This window comes from Heterodontus francisci, chromosome 1 (genome assembly GCF_036365525.1).
Source record: "Heterodontus francisci isolate sHetFra1 chromosome 1, sHetFra1.hap1, whole genome shotgun sequence".
Lineage (NCBI taxonomy): Eukaryota > Metazoa > Chordata > Chondrichthyes > Heterodontiformes > Heterodontidae > Heterodontus > Heterodontus francisci.
In genome coordinates, this window is record NC_090371.1 from 279,396,868 (window position 1) to 279,419,028 (window position 22,161).

General features: G+C 42.7%; 1 protein-coding gene across 1 annotated transcript in view; it reads left to right on the top strand.

Moving 5' to 3' along the window:
- LOC137376980 (PDZ and LIM domain protein 5-like) overlaps positions 1 to 22,161 on the top strand; it is a 241,400-nt gene that overhangs the window by 62,503 nt on the left and 156,736 nt on the right. Inside the window, 1 exon segment of the mRNA XM_068046029.1 lies at positions 5,522 to 5,673. Within this exon segment, the coding sequence (XP_067902130.1) occupies positions 5,522 to 5,673 (152 nt within the window).

The following is a 22,161-nucleotide window of genomic DNA, read 5'->3' on the forward strand; positions in this document are numbered from 1 at the left end:
TCTCGGGTCATCCCAAAGCATCTTATAACTAATGAAGGACTTTGTGAAGTGTAGTCACTGTTGTGATGTAGGAAATGCAGCAGCCAATTTGTACTTGGCAAGCTCCCACAAACAGCGATGATAGTGATGAGATAATCTGTTCTTATTAATGTTGGTTCAGAGAAGAATATTGGCCAGGCTATCAGGAGCTTTCCTCTGTTCTTCTTCAAAATAGTGCCATGGGATCTTTTACATCCACTTGAGAGGGCAGACAGAGCCTCAGTTTAACATTTCCGAAAGAGAGTACCTCCGACAGTGCAGCGCTCCCTCAGTACTGCACTGAGACGTACCAGCGTGGAGATTCAGTTTGAATCTCTGGAGTGGGACTTGAACCCTCAACCTTCTGACTCAGAGGGGAGAATGCTACCCACTGAGTCTGTATAGTGTGCAACTTAACACATTTCTTGTGACACTTTTGTGTCTTTCTTAATCCGAGGCAAATTTATTCCCCCATTCTTGATTGGAGAAGGGTGTGTGTTTCTTTCCAGAACTTTCAGCTGTGGTCCCACTTCCCCTCTCCTTTACTCCTTTATTTTGCACATCAGCTACCCAAAGAGAATAAATGTTGGGCAATTTAAATAACCTTACCATTAGGATAAATTACCCTTTACGAAAATTGACTATGAAAGATGAAATGCTGTGTGGGTTTCTGAATATCTGACCTATTTCCTCCATCATATTTTAGTTGTGTCGTATTGTCACGTGCTCTTAGCATATGCTCTGTGCTGCTCCCTGGTAAGTTGCTGGAGTTTAGTATTTTTCTTGGGTTTATTTCGAATTGCCTGTGGGTTTTTTTTATTCAAAGATCACCGGTGTAGCAACTGTAACAGATTGAAGTTTTACATCTCCCAGATAGGCCATATGTCACCACACCACACACTGAGGAAGTTGGCTCACAAAAGTTCCCCAGAGTTTTTTTGGGACTTCAGATATATATGATCGTCGACCTTGAGGTTGGAGGAAGTCCTGATTTGTTGCGTTTGGCATGCGAGAGGAAGGTTTGTGGTGTATACGTCCAGAACCTGGAGTCACGATTAGTGCTTGACAATCAAAGCCTGCATGGCAGGTTGCACTTGTAGATAACAAATGCATTTTTAAGATTGCCATAGATTAGAAACTGAGATTGATTAAAGGTGGAATAGGAAAGAGCAGTTGATCAAGAGCAATGCGTGATGAGAGAGCTGACTTTGCTGGCTGGAAGGCCTTCTAATTGTAGCTTCACTTACTGCTGAAGTGGAACTTGTTTTAAACTGGAGCCAGTACGACAGTTTTATAACACTGGTACACTTGGGTTCAGCCCCAGTTTCATATCTTACGATTAGTGTGTTAGATGCTGTTGTGATCTGAATCACGGAGATGTAAGTTTAGCTGGAGGGTTCTGATGAGTCTGATTTGTAAAGCTTTCCCAAGACTTATTCAATGGCATCTGATTGTCTGGCTTTCAGAAGCCTCTCTCTCATCATCAGCCTTTCCTTGGTATTTTCAATGCTTATCAGGCAATTTTACAGGCCATTAAACATGACAGTTTATCTCCAAATTGCCGAAGGAAAACTTCAAATGGTAAATGTTGGAGCAATTGTAGATTTTTATTAGTTGATTGCTCCCAAATGTGCTGCAGACAAACACTTTTTGTAATGGAAGTTGCCTTAACGAGGTGACACACTTACAATAAAGCTAAGACACCATTGTAAAAGGCGATGTATATACTTATTGAATGAATAGCCTTGGGATGCACCAGAGGTTGATACCATTGAAGCTTCAATTGAAATGAGCGGCTTTGTAATGACTATAAAAGGATGATTTGCATTCAGAGAGCACCTTTCATGACCTCAGGATGTCCCAAAGCTCTTCACAGCCAATGAAGTACTTTTGAACTGTAGTCATTATTGTATGAAACTTAGCAGCCAATTTGCGCACAGCGCGCTCCCATAAACAGCAATGTGATAATGACTGGATAATTGTTTGTTTTAAGTGATGTTGACTGAGGGAGAAATAATGGCCAGAACTCCCCTGCTCTTCAAAATAGTGCCATGGGATTTTTTTTATGTCTACATGAGAGAGAAGGCAAGGCCTCGGTTTAATGTCTCATCTGAAAGGCAGTACCTCAACAGTGCAGCACTCCCTTAGCACTGCACTGCACTGAAGTGTCAGCCTAAATTTTTGCACTTAAGTCTTTGGAGTGGGACTTGAATCCACAACCTTCTGACTCAGAGGCGAGAGATATCCACTGAGCCACGGCTGATACAGTCCCGCTGAGGGCAAAGAATTAAATTTAGTTGCCCGTCAGCTGTTGAGACCTCTAAAGAGAAGTTAATCAAAGTATTCCTATTTTGAGTTACTCCTGACTCAGTAAGAAAAGCAAGAACCTTTTGGAGCTTGGAACCATTTGTGGAGTTCTGTGTGCAGTCATTTGAACATGACTGCACTCAATGTCATCAGGTATTGATCTGCCAACATACTTATTCTGTAGCTCCTTCTGTAATTTTGGAGCTGCTTCCTCTTATTCTGCTAGCTGTCCCAGTTTGGCATCCATAAATTTGACCACTTGGTATTATTCAAAATTGTGTTGCCCTGTATCCTAACGCACACCGAGTATCCATTACCCTTGTGTTCACTGATCTACATCAGCTCCCAGTATTGAACACCTCCATTTAAAAATTCTCATCCTCATGTTCAAATCCTTCCATGACCTCACCCCTCTACCTAGCTCTGTAACCTCCTCCTGTCTTGGAGAGGGTGCAGAGGAGTTTTACCAGAATGGTACCTGGGTTGATGGACTTCATTTATATGGAGAGACTGGAGAAACTGGGATTGCTCTCCTTAGAGCAGAAAAGATTATGGGGTGTTTTAGTGGTGGTATTCACAGTTAGGAGGCATTTTGATAAGCTAAATAAGGAGAAACTATATCCAGTACTGGAAGGATTAGTCGTCAGAGAATACTGATTGAAGATAATTGGCAAAAGTATCAGTGGAGATCATAGAATGGTTACAGCACAGAAGGAGGCCATTTGACCCATCATGTCCATGCCAGCTCTGTGCAAGAGCAACCCTGCTAACCTCACTCTCCTTCCCTTTCCCTGTACCCCCTGCAAATGTTTTCTCTTCAAGTGCTTATCCAATTCCCTTTTGAATGCCTCCACCACCCTCTCAGGCAGTGCATTCCAGATCCTAACCACTCACTGCATAACAAAAGGTTTTTGCTTATGTCTCCATTGCTTGTTATTGCCATTCGCCTTAAATCGATGCCCTCTGGTTCTCGACCATTCTACCAATGGGAACAGTTTCTCTCTCTTTAATCTGCCCAGGCCCCCATTATTTTAAACTTATCTATCAAATTTCCTCTCAACCTTCTCTTTAAGGAGATCAACCCCACTTCTCCAATTTATCCACGTAACTGAAGTCCCTCATCCCTGGAACTATTCTCATAAATCTTTTCTACACCCTCTCTAAAGTCTTCACATCCTTCCTAAAGTGTGGTGCCCAATATAGGACAGCTACAGTGTCTTCTGAAGTGAGTAAAACATTGTTTTAGTTTTCAGAAAAGGTCAGAGATTGTAGAGATTGTCGTCTGGCTAGTGTGTGAGTAGACTCCTTCCATATCTGCAGGGAAGGCGACGGTCAGGAGTATGGAGAAGAAGCATGGACTCTGCAGTACAGATATGAATACTAGGTGGCTTTGTCAACTTGGGTAGAGGATTTACGCCTCGCTCCAGTTACTGTACTGTAGTATCAGGACTGGTTGACATTTTATTTTTTGCTGACATTGCCCAGGCTGTTTTCAAACTTGAAGTTGAAAGCTGAGGTCATGTTATTTAAAAGCAATGATAGGCCTGTTAAGATGAGTGTGTTAGTATTAGTTGCAGTGAAGTTTTGAGGACTCCCCCACCCCCTCCTCTCTAGACTTTCATTTTGACTCTCCAAAGCTGCAGTTTGGACAGTGGAAATCTGGCGGAGGGGTTATTGTAATTGCTTTAGTTATTGAAGGCAGAGTTGTAAAAGACTGGTGCGCTAGCAGTGTGTGTGTTAATGTTATGTTCAGGATAAAAAGCTGCACTTGTTCTGTGTAATTAATAAGAGGCTCCCACCTCCCCTTGAGTTCATGATGTGATTGCTGCAACTGAAGGCTGGAAGTTATTCAGCATCTGAACACAAATGTGTGGAACTCAGATCACTTACTTTGATTACTCAATGCTCTCTGGAGTCTTTTTTAGTACAGGAATATGCATTGTTTGGACCATGCTGTTAAATCTGAGGCGAGGATAAAACTAACTTCAATGGCATATGTTTCTATGATTCCCGAAGGTTTCTATCACCTAGTAACAAATGTTTTACACCATTATAAAATGTTAAGTTGTAAATCTCTACTTTGGTGTCGGGGCATAGGTCACTGATTTAGTGCGAACATGTAAAGTGATGAACACTAGCAGGTGATGCACAGAGTAATTTAAACTTCAAGCATGAGTGAAAACTTCCGGAATAGCTTAAACAGATTTACGCCTGTAGGGTAATATACAGGGGAAAAGAAGGTTTATGGTTTGGAATGCTTGCAAGTCTCCTCTGTGGCACCCATTAGAGTACTTTGTGGATAGTTGTTAGTTGCAACATCCAGTCTTGAGTGCCCTTGTGGAATATTGTCTGGGGAAGGTAGACAAAACTCTCTTTAATTTTCCACCTAACGGCGGAGCACAATAATTTCAGAATCTAGACAGCACCATTTTAAAGTACCCTCCAGTGGAGGTTCTTGAGGTACCATTGCTTTGATTCTTCAGAATCTCTCTTCCACCCCCTCTGCCCTCCATCTTTCCCTTTTTTTCTCTCATCTTTATGCCTCTTTTTCTCTTTCGCTTTCTCTTGCTTGTACTCTCTCTTTCCCCTCTCTCCTTCACTCTTTCCCCTTCTCTCTCACTTTTTTTACCCTCCTCACTCTTTTTTTCCCCCCCTGTCCACCTCTCTCTCTCTCTCTCGCTCGCTCACTCACTCACTCACTCACTCACTCACTCACACTTCACTCTCTCCTTCTCTATATATTAGTCTCCTCTGGGCTTTCAATCTAGTAATTGTTCTTATGTCAAAAGCTGTTTCTGCTTCAGTTCAATCTGAAAGGCCCTGCCTTCCAAAGGCAGGTGTCGGATGACATGATAGGCAGCATGTTTATTTTCCAGTTGCCATAGAAACGGCTTGTTCTCTGTGAGAGAAATGGGAGTTCCAATAATCCACATACTGTAACACTTCTGCAGCGATGTCAGTTTTGACCTCCTTACTGTATTATCACAAGGATGTTACAAATTGCCCTGTCACAACTGTGTGAATGACTAGTGCAGAGATGCTCCAGTGCTCGGATGGCAATTTACTGAGCTTTCAATTTCAAATACCTTTAAGATTAGAATTTAGGAAATGTATAATGACAAAATATGACTACAGTATTGTGTGTGTGTGTATAGATATATATATCTATGAATTCTTCTCCCAATTATTATTCCAGCTGTCGGAAGGTGGGAAAGCTGCCCAGGCAAGCATTGAGGTTGGAGATGTGGTCCTCTCCATCGATGGGGTAAGCACTGATGGGATGGCCCATCTGGCAGCTCAGAATAAGATCAAGGCCTGCACCGGATCCTTGAAACTCAGTCTGCAGAGGTAAGCATCGGCTGGCTGTATCTATGGTACCCGGCCAAATATTCCTGTGTCTCTTTTGTCCCCTCCCCCACCCTAGATGAAAACCTTGTGCCGTGAATCCAAATGGCAATATTTAGTGTGGGAATTGGCTTGTGCAAGTTGCAGTGGTAAGAGAACAAGGGTCAGGAGATTCATCTTCCTCGATCAGTGAGACGACAAAGGCAGTTTTCTCTTTGCACTGAGTCATCAAGACCTGGGTAAGATCAGCCATGATCTCGTTGAATGGCAGAACAGGCTGAATGGCCTCCTCCTGGCAGCAAAACCCCCAGAATCATTTCTGAACCAATTGAGTGCTGTAATGGCAGGGGGCGGTGGGGTAAGAAAATTACACCAATAAATTCATCTAATTAAATAAAATGCTGCTGTCCACCTCCGCCCCTGGCTGCCCAAGGTTGCGTTTTGAATTGAAGTGTGCTGAAGAGATGGCAGCCTTCCCGCGTCCGGTTCGAAGCTGACCATTGGCGTTTTGAATGACAAAACGCGATGACTTCACTTAGCGTTGACCCGGAGGTGGATGGGTGAGCTTGGGGGCGGGGGTTGATGCTACAGCGTCTGAGTTAGAGTTACAGTGGGACCCTCAATTTGAACAGAATCTAGTTGTGCTTGTTGGTATTATAGGAATGATCTAAATTGCAAACCTTGTTCCAAGTGTTGAAATGTCAATTGTAAGTTGTATGTTTGAAGTATTAGGATGGAATGCATTTTCTTGACATTTTGAACCACTAAAGTGTTTAAAAGTGCCAAAGTAGATGTGCAGGATCCTGTTCAGGACGTAACCTGATCATTAGAAACCAGAGAAGCTCCCATTTTAGACAGGGCTGCATGTCCTTTACCATTCCATTCCAAGTCATGGGACTTTATTCTGCTTTTGGAGGGCAGCTTCTTAATTTTACACACTTATACTTGCACATGTAGGTAATATAAATGCTTTCAGTGTGGTTAATTGCTGCAAAATAAATCCATTTATGAAATGCAGCTTCTCATTTACACAATACGAATTAGGAGCAGCAGTTGTGTCCTTTGGCGCCTCGTGCTTGCTCTGCCTTTTGATAACATCATGGCTGATCTGATTGTGGCCTCAATTCTCTACTTTCCTGTCTACTCAATATACCCTTTGATTCTTGTCAATCAAGAATCTATCTAATTCAGCCTCAAAAATATTCAATGACCCTGCCTCCACTGCTCTCTGGGGAGAGTTTGTAAGACTCTCAACCCTCTGAGAGAAAAAATTTCTCCTTATCTCCATCTTGTATGGCAGACCCCTAATTTTTAAATGGTGTCCCCTCGTTCTCGCCTCTCTCATAAGATGAAACATCACCCAGAATTTTACAGTGGGCGGACAGGAGCCGGGCTCCGATGTAAATGTCGGTGACGAACCCGCTCCCACCTAGCCTGGGGATCCGTCCCGTATTTTACGGAACCCCAGGCTTTAACTGGCTCGAGGCAGGACTTCCACCCACTTGGGGGAGGAGGTCCCGCCTCAGTGAGCTGTCGGCCAATCAGCCGGCCGGAAGCTCTTAGTCTCAGCAGCGCCACCGGGAGCGGTGGCCACTGCTGGGACTGCAGCCCAGTCGACGTCATGGACCCGAGAGAGTGGGTAAGTTTGGGTTGCCTTAACAAGGGGATTGCTCATGCCCTTGTGAGGCGAGGGTGGTCGTTTGGGGGGAGGGGGGCGTCTTGGATCCCAAGGCTGGGTTGGGAGGCGGGGGCGGCCCTCAATCGGGCACCCTGTGCTCGACTGCCATGCACCACCACCCCCCCCTTCTCCCCCCAACCGGGTTGCGGAAAGGTCGGCAGCTATCGCTGGGCGGCCTTTCACGTCCCCAGCACACCTGCTTGCCACAGATAAATTACCAGTGAAGGTGGGCGAGGGCCCTTAAGTGGCCGTTAAGTGGCCACTTAAGGGTCTTGATTGGCCTTGGGCGGGCGGGCCATTTCCCACCCCCCCCCCCACCCCCCGCTCCTCTGCCTGACCTCCATAAACTTGTCCCGAGGCAGAATCGGGGCGGGTAGACCTCCTGTAGCCTGCCGCTCAATTTTACCCCGCCCCCCACGCCACAATCCGACCCGCTGGGGCGGCATAAAATTCCGGCCATCCTCTCGGCATCCACCCTGTCAAGATCTTGTATGTTTCAATAAGATAGCCTCTCATTCTTCCAAACTCCATTGGATACAGGCCCAATCTTTCCTCATAAGAAAACCTCTTCATCCCAGGCATCAGTCGAGTGAATCTTCTCTGAACTGCTTCAATGCAATTATATCCTTTCTTAAGTAGGGAGACCAAAACTGTACACAGTACTCCAGATGTGGTCTCACCAATGCCCTGTGTGACTGTAGCAAAACTTCCTTACTTTTATACTGCATTCCTCTTGCAATAAACGACAACATTCCATTGGTCTTTCTAATCACTTGCTGTAATTGCATACTAACTCTTTGTGATTCATGTACCAGATCCCACTTCTGCAGAGTTCTGCAGTCTTTCTCCATTCAAATAATATACAGCTTTTCTATTCTTCCTGCCAAAGTGGACAAGTTCACATTTTCCCACATTATACTCCATCTACCAAATTTTTGCCAACTCACTTAACCTATCTATTTTCCTTTGCAGACTCCTTCTATCCTCCTCACAATGTACTCTCCTATTCTTTGGTTGCTAAGTTTGCTGTTGACGCACACATTCGGTTCCTTCATCCAAGTCATTGATATAGATTGTAAATGGTTGAGGCTCCAGCACTGATCCCTGTGGCACTCCACTAGTTACGGCTTGCCAAGTCGAAAATGACCCCTACACCATGCACTCTTATTACAAGTACATTTGCAAAATAACTACCAGAATGGTGTGTTCTGAAATTGTGAATAATATTATTGACTCATCAAATTTGATGATAAAACTGGCATTTTACAGCAGGATGTGTGTATAAATGAGAGAACGTTGTATAACATGGATTTGGGGAAAATCTGATCCAGTTTCAAATTCCCCTTTGAGCTTTAGAACTGATTTAAGTCAGTTTTCACATTTTTGTCCTGGCAGAGGTAAGGGCACTGAGAAAGTACTTTAATCACCTTGACATGAAGCTAATAAATTGGAGAACTTTTGACCCAGTGAAACTAGTAATGGTTTTCCCAATTATGCCCACCATTTTAAAAATGGTCATTTGTTGCCATAATATTGAAGTATTGCTGTTCAGATTGTAATGTAGCAGCATAAGAAATAGGAGCCCCATTCAGCCCCTCGAGCCTGCTCCTCCATTCAGTAGGGTGATGGCTGATCTACCTCAACTCCACCTTCCCACCCTATTCCCATATCCCTTAATTTCCTTAGTGCCCAAGTGTCCGTTTTAAAGGGGAGCACTAGCGCATAGGTATGAACTTGTGTTTAAACACAGCAGGGAATATTGTAGATTCTACTACCCAAAAAGAACTCAACTAAACTCCATGCTGGATAGGGGTGTCGTATTGGTGACTTGCTGGTGATATTGAGCCACATAAGCAAAAGGGAATGTCGTTACATAAAGACCCAAGACTTGAGAGCAGCGGTTAATAGGTGCCCCCCCCCACCCCCCCAAACCCCCATCCCCACTCTTGGTGCTTTGCTATCTGTCAATGATCTGGACTCATGCATAAAGTGCACAATATCAAAACTTATAGGCAACATCTTAATACGTGACAAAGGCTGTAAGCAATTTCCAGGAGACATTGGCCAGTCTACCGATTGGCCGCATAGATGCCAAATATTGCAGCGAAATGCAAAGTGATTCATTTTTGGAAGGAAGAACAATGAAAAGGGAATATACACTAAATGATTTGTTTTTAAAGGAAAAAAAACTTATAAGGTCAGATGTACAAAACTTGTCCTCCCAGTTATAAAGTTAATAAAGTTTTTTTTGTTAAATGCACGTATTGGATCCTGGGTTTTATAAACTAAGAGCATAAAAACAAAGGTAATACTAAATCTGTTAAAGTCATGGAGATTCATCATGGATCAGATGCTTAGCCATGAGAACATGCTAGAGAATCTTCCCCAGGAGGCAAAAGTTAAGCAGAGATCTGATAGATGCACAGAAACAAGCCTTTCAGCCCAGCTAGTCTGTGCTGGTGCTTATACTCTGCAAGAGTCTAGATGTGCTCAAACGTTGTGAGGGACTTTGACCAGGGTACTTTGTCAGTGAGTTGGTAATTCATGAATTGGCCATAAATTTAAGATAATAGCCAAAGAAACAAAGGCAGGAGGGGTTACGTGTGTTTATTTTTACATCGAAACTTGTTGGGGCATGAAATGGCATACGAGGGACCGTGATGGAAGTAGAAATAGTGATACTGGATATAAATTTGAAAAAGAGAAACTCAAAATAGTATGAAGTGGGTGGGGAGGGAGGGCAGGAAAATGGGACTAAATGGTGAGCTGCTTCAGGTGCACTGAGCTCATTGACTTCCTTCTGTGATGCAAAATTCTATCACTCCTTTTCTTCCCAAGTAAACGTCAGCAAACCTGACTTTTCACTGCAGTGCAATTCTGTCTGCCTTTTAATTTATTTACGGAGGAAGTGTAGGTAACAATGCTGTGTTTGCATGACTCTCACTAACTGGCTCTAAAATAGCCAAGTTGTAGGTTGCCTGCATGCTCAGCTGCAGGTGATATATGACTTGACATGACTAGTGTTTAAAGTGGGATTGTGTGTTATGGTGGCGTGGGGTGATTTAGGATTTGTCCTCCATGGGTATCTGGGCACAACTGAGCTGAGCTTTCATTTTATTTTAACAAGAAACATCCTTTCAAACATGTAGATGAGGCCTGTTGAAAGCAGACGGGCCAGTCTTGAGGAATGACTGCCTTTTGACCTTTGGAATAGCACTGGTGCTGATATTCTGTCTGCGTATAAATAGCAATAAGGTTTGCAGTTCTGTGCCCTGGTAACTTGAGATAATGTCGCTGTGCTTCAAGATACTTGTAGAGCTGTTGACAAATACTGAAACTGCGTGTGTTTGCAAAGTACATTGCTTGGACCTAGGCTTCCAAAAGACAACAGCACCGTCTAAATATTTCTAAAGCTAATAAACAAAAGTGTTCAAAGAATTTGTTTCTAGAAGAAACTTTTTTTTATTGCCCCTATGATTTTTTTCCTGGATATTTCTTGTAGCAGGTGTCCTGGAAATTAATCTGCAATTCTTGGAGACTCCACGGCAGTGTACAGCCAAGGTACAGGTAACAGTCTACCATGTGCTCGCACCAAAAGAACAAACTCCATTTATATATAAAGTAGGAGCAGGATTAGTTGGAATTGTCCCTCAAACCTGCTCTGCCATTCAATAAGATCATGGCTGAACTTCATGCTCACTTACCTGCCCTTTTCCCACGTCCCTCGAGTCCATTGATGTCCAAATATCTATCGATCTCAAGTCTTGAGTAAACTTATTGACTGAGCATCCACAGCCTTCTGAGGTAGAGAATTCACAACCCTCTGAGTGAAGAAGCTTCTCCACATCACAATCTTTAATGACTGCCCCTTCATCCTGAGGCAGTGACCCCGAGTTAGTCATTATGGCACAGGAGGAGGACATTCAGCCCATCGAGTCCATGTCAGCCCTCTGTAGAGCAGTCCAGTCAGTCCCATTAGCCCCTCAAGCGCCCATTCAATTTCCGTATAGTTCTCTGATCTCCAGCCAGCATTTTCCATGACTTTGAGACATCCCAATGTGCTTTACAGCCAATGAAGTACTTTGGAAGTGTTGTAGTGTAGGAAAAAAATGGATGCGCCAAGAAATGTAACACTGGTGTATTACAGAGAAAGTGGAGATTGCGGCAAAATATCGGTTTAGAGGGGTAACAAAATGTGGTTGCTTCGTGTTGGATATGTAACTTGTTGCTGTCTCCAATGCAAGTGACCACATCTTTCCAAAGCCATGTTGAATTTTCGATCACACATTGGCTGCCAACACACTTGGCGTAGTGTGTGATGCAATGTACATGCACGTCTGTGAAGCATTTCCAGTTGACACTGGTTTATGAGCTGTAGATGAAAGAAGGCAATAGTATATTTATTAGCAGCATGGATGGGCCCTCTTGTGAACTGATTTATCAATGCCATTGATCACATAGCATTTTATTAAGGAATGGGGTTGCAGTAGCCTTTTTTCTTTGCATTATTTATATTCCCATTTGTTGCAATCAGGCACTTCATAGTCAAGCCAAATAACAGGTTGAATGCAGAGCAAAGTTCCTTCTGCTCACTCTTCTACAAAAGAGAATAAAGGTCCAAGGACAGAAAACCAAGCATCCAGTATAATACAGAGAGAGACAGAAATAGAGTGCAGAACAACAACTGGAAACCTACTCATTGTCACAGGCTTTTTAGTATTAGTATTATAGTCTGTAATTCTCAATATTGTAATAACCAAGCTGTTATTTTTTTATTCTTTCGTGGGATGTGAGCGTTACTGGCAAGGCCAGCATTTGTTGCCCATCCCTAATAGCCCCCGAGAAGGTGGTGGTTGACTCCATAGTTGTGTATAAATAGAGGATAATCGTTAAAGTATGAGATAAATAAAAAGGATTTAAGAATCACAAGATTAACATCTGGTAATTCATTTAACTGCGAATACTCTGATGCTCCAGCAGAATGTGCCCATTTCCCTTAAGGGGGAGAGATTCTTACCGACTGATTAAAAGAAAATCGTAGAATGATTACAGCACAGAAAGAGGCCATTTAGCTCACTGGGCCCAGGTTGCCTCACTGCAAGGGCAAATTTAGTGAGCCCCATTCCCCTCCCCTTTAGCCTTGCAATTTTTTTTCCCCCTTCAGCTGCTTATCCAATTCCTTTTTAAAAGCCACGATTGAATCTGCCTCCACCACACTCTGACAGTTCATTCCAGATCCTAACCACTCACTGCTTAGTAAGAGGTTTTCCTTCATGTTCCCTTTGGTTCGTTGACAATCACCTTAATATCTGTATCCTCTGGTTCTCGACCCTTCCACCAGTGGAAACAATTTCTCTCTATCGACACTGTCTAGATCCTTCATGATTTTGAACACCTCGATCAAATCTCCTCTCAACCTTCTATTCTCTAAGTAGAACAGCCCCAGCTTCACCAATCTATCCACATAATTGAAGTCCCTCATCCCTGGAACCATTCTCATATAAATCTTTTCTGCATCCTCTCTAATGCCTTCGTATCCTTCCTAAAGTGCGGTGCCCACAATTGGACACAATATTCCAGTTCAGGCTGAAACAGTGTTTTATAAAGCTATTATGTGGCATTTTATCAAGTGCCTTTTGGAAGTCCAAAAATACAAGAGCACCCAGCTAATTAGTAAAATTGTTTATGCAAGTGTAGACCCTCAAATGCTAGCTGGATGCACCTAATAACAGGAGAGTAAATACAAAATTGTTACATCTCCAACAAGGTGCCTTTATCCAAACTTCAGAATGCAGCTCTAGTGAACTCCTCACCCCAGCCCATTGCCCTATTTGAGTGAGTGAGCTTGTAGTCACTAGAAACTTGGCTGATTTTGCCCAGATCCTCCGTACTTTAGACTGGTGGAGTTGGCAAAGAAGACCTTAGTGTTGACAGTCTGGGCTGGGTTTCTGCTCACGTCCCAGCACTGTGGTACTTTCCCCTCTCCATCACAGACAAGTTTCGATGGAGTCCCTTGTTTGCTTTTCGCCCCGTTTTTTATTTCTGCTGTCAGTGGCTGCTTATTGAGAAATACTTTACAGCTGGTCTCCGAGAAGTTCTCTGATGGGTCACTGGTAATTTCTTGCAGTTAATTGTCTTGAAATCGGATGCTGTTTGGGAAATTGCCTGCAAAGTTCTTCAGCCATCGAAGTATCTTCTGAAAAGCAACATTTCTGTTTAATTACCAGATCTGGGAACTCCAGTTAATTGGATCCCACCCCTTCAAAAAACTATTTAGATTCCGCCAAAGAAAACCTTTCAGGCTTTAGTTATCCTGCGGGAGTTTTCTATTGATGCAATGTGGTTTCTTCCCTTCAGATTTGAACAGATTGTTGCATTTGTGCAATAACAGAAGGAGGGCAGCTGGCCCAGCTTGACATTTTATTGCCTATAGTCTTGGCACCATCTGCATGGGAGCTGAAGACAACTCTTTTCAGCTAATCTAATAGCCCCACAATTTGCTGTTTCAAATTGTTGCTACATTACTACGTTAATGCATTTCCTACATTTACAACACTTCAGGAAGCACTTAATTGACTGTTAAGTGCTTTGTGACGTCCTGCGGTTGGGGAAGGTGCTATATAAATTTTGTTTTAATTCTTTCATGGGATGTGGGCATCGTTGGCAAGGCCAACATTTGTTGCCCATCCCTAATTGCTCTTGACAATTGAGTGACTTGCTAGGCCATTTTAGAGGATCAGTTAAGAGTCAGCCACATTGCTGTGGGTCTGGATTCACATGTAGGCCAGACCAGGTAGGGACAGCGGATTTCCTTCCCTAAAGGGCATTAGTGAACCAGATGGGTTTTTATGACAATCGATGATAATTTCATGGCACCATTACTGAGAAATGCAAGTTCTTTCTTTCATAAACATAATTCCCTGGATGAATCAGTGTTCAGTTTCCAGAATGCTTGGTGGAGTGATTACTGCAGGGTCAGAACCATTGAACATTTTGTACCATAGGTCTTCAGGCTGACCAACACTACGAGTTTTGCTGATTTTTTTTTAAGGTTTCTTCTGTACCTTTGAGTTAATAAGTCAGCAGTCTGCATGTTCCCCATTGCCTGCAGCACAGATTTTGAACAAGGCTTTGTCCAGATGTTTGAGTTAAATCTTCCATTGTATTTGAATTTATTGCCCGGGGCACTTAATTTTGTTAAGACCTGTTTCAGCTTGTGACTCATGACTTGCTGGTGCTGATTCCTGTCTCTGATCACGGTGATAGCAGGGTAAAGTTCCATTTTCCTTTCAACTTTGATTTATCCCCTTCATATTACTCAGAACAACAACATACTCGGCCTTCAAGAAATTAGATTTCTTTTCCTGTCGCCAAACCCCTTCATGAGCTAAGGTTCACATTCTGCATGTTAAAGACCTACCATTCTGAAGATTCTTCTGCACCTCCTCAATTTAGACAGATGGAGAGCCACATCTTTTCACTTTTGTGTGTGTGATTTGGTGAATAATATCCCTTTCTAAAAGGGAGATGGAGCTGTGTTATTGAGTGACCTTATTAGGTGAAATTGTATGGCACGCCCAATTACTTTGCTCGGAACTTTTTTTCAAATTTTATTTTCAGGAACAAACGCAAGAATATCGAGACCTGACATGTAAATCTTGGATTTTTTTTTCAAATGAGGGCTATCCTCTAAGGAAGGGACTTTTTTTTTTCAAAATAAGCTTTCCAGCCCAGTATGGGTTTATTTCTTGCTTTACAGAGCAATAAGCTCAGTGGTAGCACTCTTGTTTCTGAGTCAGAAGGTTGTGGGTTCAAGACCCACACATCAATCTAGGATGACGCTTCAGTGCAATGCTGAGGGAGTGTTGCGGATGAGAAGTTAAACCTAGGCTCTCTCTCTCTCTCTCTCTCTCTCTTATTCTCTCTCTCTCTCTTATTCTCTCTCTCTCTCTTTTTTTCTCTCTCTCTCTCTCTCTCTCTCTCTTATTCTCTCTCTCTCTCTCTCTCTCGATTATTCTCTCTCTCTCTCTCTTCCCACCACCCCGACTCCCTGTTCGGTCGATGTAAAAAGATAACATGGTATTAAGGAATCAATCAGGAGAGAAGTTAGGAAACATTTCTTCACGCAAAGGGTGGTAGAAGTGTGGAGCGCTGCCCCACAAAAAGCAGTAGATGCCAGCTCGATTAATAACTTCAAATCTGATTTTGATCAATATTTGCCAGACAAGGGTGTAAAATGTTATGAAGCCAAGACAAATGGATGGAGTTGAGATAGTGATCAATTATGCTCACATTGAATGGCAGAACAGGCTTGAGGGTTCGAATAACTTCCTCTTGTTCCTCTGCTTCTATTCAAAAGAGGGTATCCTCACCAATACTTTCCCCTCTCAACCATCACCAGCAAAACTGATTATTTGTTTATTCATCTCATTGCTTTTTGAGGGACTAAGCTGTGTACAAATTGGCTATAATGTTTGACTACAAAGCAATAATGCCTTTTTATGTCTAAACAATAAAACTCATGGATCCAGTAGCTCATTTCCGCTATTTCATGAAATAAGTTGGTGGCAGTACAATAAATATTTAATTTTATGTTTCGTTGTTCACACAGAATCTATATGAATAAATCCTTTGTTTAAAGAATAACCCAGAGCTAAATTAATTTGCAAAATTATCCTTCCTTTTGTACAACAACAACAACTTGCATTTATATTGTGCCTTTAACATAGTAAAATGCTCCAAGGTGCCTCTCAAAATTTGACACTGAGCCAGATAAAGCTATATTAGGACAGGTGGCAAAAGCTTGATCAAAGAGGTGTGTTTTAGGAGGCTCTTAAAGGAAGAGAGGGAGGGAACTCCAGAGCTTGAGGACCAGATGGCTGAAGGCATAGCTGCCAATAATGGAGTGAAAATTGGGGCTGCACAAGAGACCAGAATTGAAGGAGCATTGCTAAAATGTGATCTACAATATCTTGGGGGAAGAGGGGTGGGGGAGGGGTGGGTGGCAGGACAGAGAAGCTTCTGATCTGTGTTTTAAAAAAATTTTTCCCTGGCCAATATTCATGCCTGCCCTCTTGGAAGCATTGGCATGATGTTGGGGCATAGTGAAGGCATTGTTATTGTGCCTTCGTGGGCATTGTTCATGTGTGCCCCTTTTAAAGGTGAGTGTTGGCATGTTATTTCCCTGGGAGGTGGCAGGAGAAAATCAAAGCTCAGCCAAATGTTGGCACATATTCCTCCAGCAGTGAATAGTGCATTGCAATGGAGAGAAGATCGGCATAGGCCTACCCTGTGGCCCAGGGACAGTACAGCTCCCTTGCTGCCATCCTGGATTAGCTCAACAAACTTAGCATAGATTTGGCATCAAACTTGGATCTTTGCCATTTGTGGCTCACTGAATAATCTTGCTGAGCCATCATTATGTGCAGCTGTTCTGCAAACCCATTCAGGCTATTGAGTCCTGCGTCTGTGTTGGCACTGGTTTTCAGAATTCATGATGGTGTTCACGTTGAGAGCAGCCTCGCCTCAGTTTATGCTTGAAATGAGATGTTTATCGATGCATGGATGAGGTGACTCTGGGGATTGTAAGTTATTAAAAGGGGAAAAATATGTGGTTACCTTTTTAAGATCCCCAGTGACTGAGCTGATAGGATATTGTTCAAAGTACCTGCTACGAAGGCTACAGCTGAAGCCTGCATACTGTCAAAAAAGTGCACAGAGAGGGCATGAAGGGAGAAATTACGGGTCAGAGTTCTCTCTGAGCTACACTGCTAGCCAGAGCAGTTTGTGAGTGGCATTGATCTTTGCAGCTAAGGAAGTGCAGGCATTGTAGGAAATGCGACAACCAAATTACACACAGCAAGCTCCCACAAACAGCAATATGATAAATGGCCAGGTAATCTGTTTCAGTGATGTTATCTGAGGGATAAATATTGCCCAGAACAACAGGGAGAACTCCCCTGCTCTCCTTTTGAAATAGTGTCACAGGATCTTTTACATCCACCTGAGAGGGTAGACAGGGCCTTGATTTAACGTCTCATCTAGATACAGCACCTCCAACAGTGCAGCACTGGCAAATAAGCTTAGATTTTTGTGCTCAAGAATCTGGAGTGGGATTTGAACCCACGACCTTCTGACTTTGGAGGTAAGAGTGCTACCCACTGAGCCACAGTTGGCAGCTAAAAATAGTTTTCTGCAGGAATTTCTGGTACAAGTGATATCTAATGCAGGGAAAGGCATATAGTTGGATAGAGAGAATAACAATTAGAGTTTATGTTCCCTCTCCCACAAAGAATTCAGTATCTGCATATACGTTCACATTTTCAGTCATTTGTCTGGGGGGAGTGGGGGAGAAAAAGTTGAATTCAATAGAAATAATAATTAGGAGAGAAGTAAAACAAGCTGTTGGATCGCTAATGCCAATTTTATATGATCCAACAAAGTCAAAATTCCCGCACTGGCAGGAGGGTCGCTAACCAGTAATCAGGCGACACAGGTTTAAGGTAACTGGCGAAAGAACTGGAGAGGATGATGACGCAAATTTCTTTCATGTAGCGAGTTATGATCTGGAATACACCTGCTGAAAGGGTGGTCAAGGCAGATTCGATAGTAGCTTTCAAAAGGGCATTGGATAAATACTTAAAGCAAACGTTTTCAGAGCTATGGGGAAAGAACAGGGGTAGGGGACTAATTGGATAGCTCTTTAAGAGAGCCAGTGCAGGCATAATGGGCTGAATGGCCTCATTCTGTGCTGTAAGATTTTAGAGGATCATTCCATGTGGTGATGGGGAAGGAGTCACGATGGGACAATTATGCGTGGCTCAGGGTGGAGCAGGTTTAAGTCGCTGACTAGCCCATCTTGGCTCTTTTTTTTTTAAGAGTCTTGTGATGCGGATCTGTTCGGTTTAAGAAAAGTCCAGTTGCTGACCAATATCACCCAGCTTTTCACTTTCCTTTCTGATATTGTACAGGAAGAGAGATTTTTCCTTGCGGGCAGCATCAAAAGGATTTTTGGAAACTGTATCAGTGGTTAAGATCAATGATAGCCCAAACCTCAGTGTGAGCTCACCATACACTGCAAATTATGTACAATGTGATGATGGGTTGCTGCAGTAACCGTTCTCTCTGTCCTTGGCTGCTTGAAATGTTGGATGCGCCGATTGAGATTTGCATGTTAGCAGAACATTTCTGGAACGCTGTGAGCAGCTGGTGACTGCGGAGACATCTCTAAATAAAATGGACTGAAATATATTTTGTTAATTCACTGGCCATAAAGTGGGGAAACCTTTATAACATGAGCAGCATCATCTTCACATGGCTTCACATGTGAACTGGCCTTGCTCTTGTATTCTGGGATCACGCATTTGGCGGCTGGGTTATAACAGGAGTGCCCAACTATTTCTGACATGACCAGGGCGTTAGTAAATCAAGGATTGTAAGCAAAAAAAAAAAACTTCCATTGTCCCCGATGTACAGGCACATCTGGATTGTTCAAATTACAAATGGATTTGGCTGTGTGCACTGTGGATTGCCTAAAACACATGGGGATCAAGGTCAGGGTGTGAGATGGAGGGGCTTCCTGTTAATTTAAATCATGCCTTATCCTGAAAAAGGCTCTTTTTTTTTTCCCCTTTCAAAAATAAAATCACTGTGGTGATTTGTAATGATGTGACCCTGGAAGCTACTTGGAATGCATTGTGTATTTTTTTTCTCTGTTGGAAGAATTATCTTCTCCTTTTCTTCCATAAATAGCATCACTATAACATTTTGCTTTGAGTGTACTTTGGCAAAAGAAAATGTCCTTTAACCCTCACCAGGTGCAAGTTCATTTTCAAGAGCCAATATTAGTAGGATGAGTTTAGTCTTTTGTAAGTGCTCCACTGTTCGAGTTGGTTAAAACTGATTTTATATTGGTGTGAGTTGGGTCTTTGGTGGAGAGAGTAACGCTGGGTGAATGTTAATGAGGTTTGCTCTGACAGTTCTCGGTCCAAGTTCAGTCATACAAAGCACTAATTTAAGGTTTGTAAAGTTTCCGTAACGTCTTTACCCCGATAGGGATGAGAATGTGGAACTCACTACCACAAGGAGTAGTTGAGGCAAATAACACAGATTCATTTAAAGGGAAGCTAGATAAACACATGAGGGAGAAAGGAATAGATGGTTAAAGCTGAAAGGGTTACATGAAAAGGTGTGCGAGGAATCTCAGGTGGAATATACAAAACGACAGAGGCCATTCAGCCCAAATGGTCTGTTTCTGTGCTGCACATTCTCTGTAAAAGATGTTTAGGGACAGATGCAGTGACTGAGATGAAGCGTTCATTCTGTCATTGATTTATATCAGTGAGTGTTTTCCTCTGGTACAAAGTTCATGTACATAAACACAATAAGAAATTGCATTGACATGGTTTGATTTTTTTGTATGTTCACTCCAGTGGTTTTGGCTTGCAATCTCTCTCTCTTTTCCTCTGTGCCTCCTGTCAGTCTGTCTGTCTCTCTTTCTCCTGTGTGTGTTTCTCTCTGTCCAATATGTGTCTGTCTGTGTCTCTCTGACACTCTCTCTCTCCCTGTGTCTCTGTGGTCATGTTTCTCTCTCTCTCTCTCTCTCTCTCTCTCTCTCTCTCTGTCTCTCTCTCTGTCTCTCTCTCTGTCTCTCTCTCTCTGCCCCCACCATCCCTTACCCATGTCTTTCTCTGCTCCCTGTTCCCCCCGCACCCACCCAACCCCAGTTTCTCTATGCCCACTGTCTTTCTCCACTCCTCTCTGCACCTCTCTTTCTCTATCCCACTCCCTCCCTCGCTAGGTGCCTCACTCTCCTGTCTCCGTATCTTTGTCTGCCCCTCAGCACTTGCCTTCAAACTGTACAGTGAACTAAGCCGCTTGTCTGTTTAATTAGAATTACGGTGCACTTTTCAGGCCATTTTCATTTTTTGCGACTCAAACCATGATTAAAAGATGTCCATGTAGGTGTTCAATAATGCTTTGAAATACTTATAATTATTTTAAGTCCTTTTTGGAATTCCTGCTCTGACAGTTGCGTGCATTAAGTAGGATCTCTGGTGCATGTAGCTTGCCATGTGCGGTCCCACTTCAGTGATTAGGTATGTCAAGAATGCATCAGGATTGATTTGTTACATCAAACTGAGGTTTGAAGTGGCTCTTAAATTTGAAGTCAAATTCCATAGCTCTGTATGGCTGCTCTTAGTGTCTTGTTAAATCTTATGTTCTGTGAACACTGGCGTCAGTTAACTATAGGAGAATTGACACAATGCGTGTGGGAATTTTAAAGTCACAGGGTCATTTATGGCACTGAAGGAGGCCATTCGGCCCATCATATCTGTGCCAACTCTCCTCTAAGCAATTGAATCTTGCTACTTACATTTCATAGCATTGTAGAACTGTACAGCACAGGAGGAGGCCATTCAGCCCATCATGTCTTTGTTGCCTCTTTTGAAAAGTAATCCAGTTAGTCTCATTCCCCCGCTCTTTCTCCGTATCCTTGCAATTTTTTTTCTCCTTCAAGTATTTATCCAGTTCCCTTTTGAAAGCTACTATTGAAACTCTTTCCACCACCCTATCAGGCAGTGTATTATAAATCCTAACACCTTGTTGCATTTAAGAAAAAAAGTCTTTCCTCATTTTGCCTCTGGTTCTTTTGCCAATTGCCTTAAATCTGTGGCCTCTGGTTATCAACCCTTCAACTCTATCAAAACCCTTCGTAATTTGAGAGACATGTGGAAAATCTCTTGCCATTCTCTGCTCTACAACAGTGGATTTTGCTTGTGTGCTTGTCTGTTCATTTTTAATCCCTACTTCTCTTTTTCATGAATTTCCTATTTTCCCTAAATTGTGGGTTCAAACCCCACACATGAGCTTGGAACCCCAAGCGTTGGCTGTCACCTCAGTATGGTTGTGAGGAATTGATGCATTGTCGAAGGTGTCATCTTTTGGATGAAACAATTTTTCGAGAGTGGCAAATGGTTCTCCCTGATGGCCTGAGCAGTACTTTCCTGAAGAAGACAACACCTTTGATTTAATAACATAAAAACTTAACTGGTGTTAACCTGCTCTCTATTTTCGTCTGATTTAACCTAGTCTGATCAAAGCACACTACATATATGAAACTGCTTACAGTTTTTTTTAAAGTAGCCTTCACTGCTCCCTTCAACCAGATTGATATCAGAAACTGCCCACCTGAGGAATTGCCAACTGTGCGCTGATACATCTTCAATGCTATAATTCTGCCCTTTGTGCAGTTTCAGAACAAAAATGTTGTCTTTTGAACCGTATATATTGTGTACTTGTTATTAGGACATTCATAGTGATATTCCTGAGATAAAGACACAAGTGGAACAACATTTAGCAGGTCTGGCAGCATCTGCAGAGAGAAGCAGAGTTAACATTTCAGGTCAATGACGTTTCGTCGGAACTGGACGCTGTTGGAGATGAATAGCTTTTAAACAAATACCAAGAAAAAGGGGTAAGTGGAGATGGGTGATGGAGTTGGTAAAGGGAAAGAAGAAAGACAAAGATATTTCATAGGGTGGGAAAGGTAGGAGTGATTAAATAACGAAGGGCGATGATGGGGATACTAGGATAAATGATGGAAACAAAAGATGGGTTCTGGGTAAATAGTTAAAGAATGCTCAAGAGAAAATGGGAGTGTGATTATGGTGTGAAATTGTTGAACACCATGTTGAGTCCAGAAGGCTGTAAAATGCCTAATCGAAAGATGAGGTGCTGTTCCTCCAGCTTGCGTTGAGCTTCATTGGAACAGCTTGAGTGAGCAAGTTCGAATCCCTTAACTAGAACCCCTC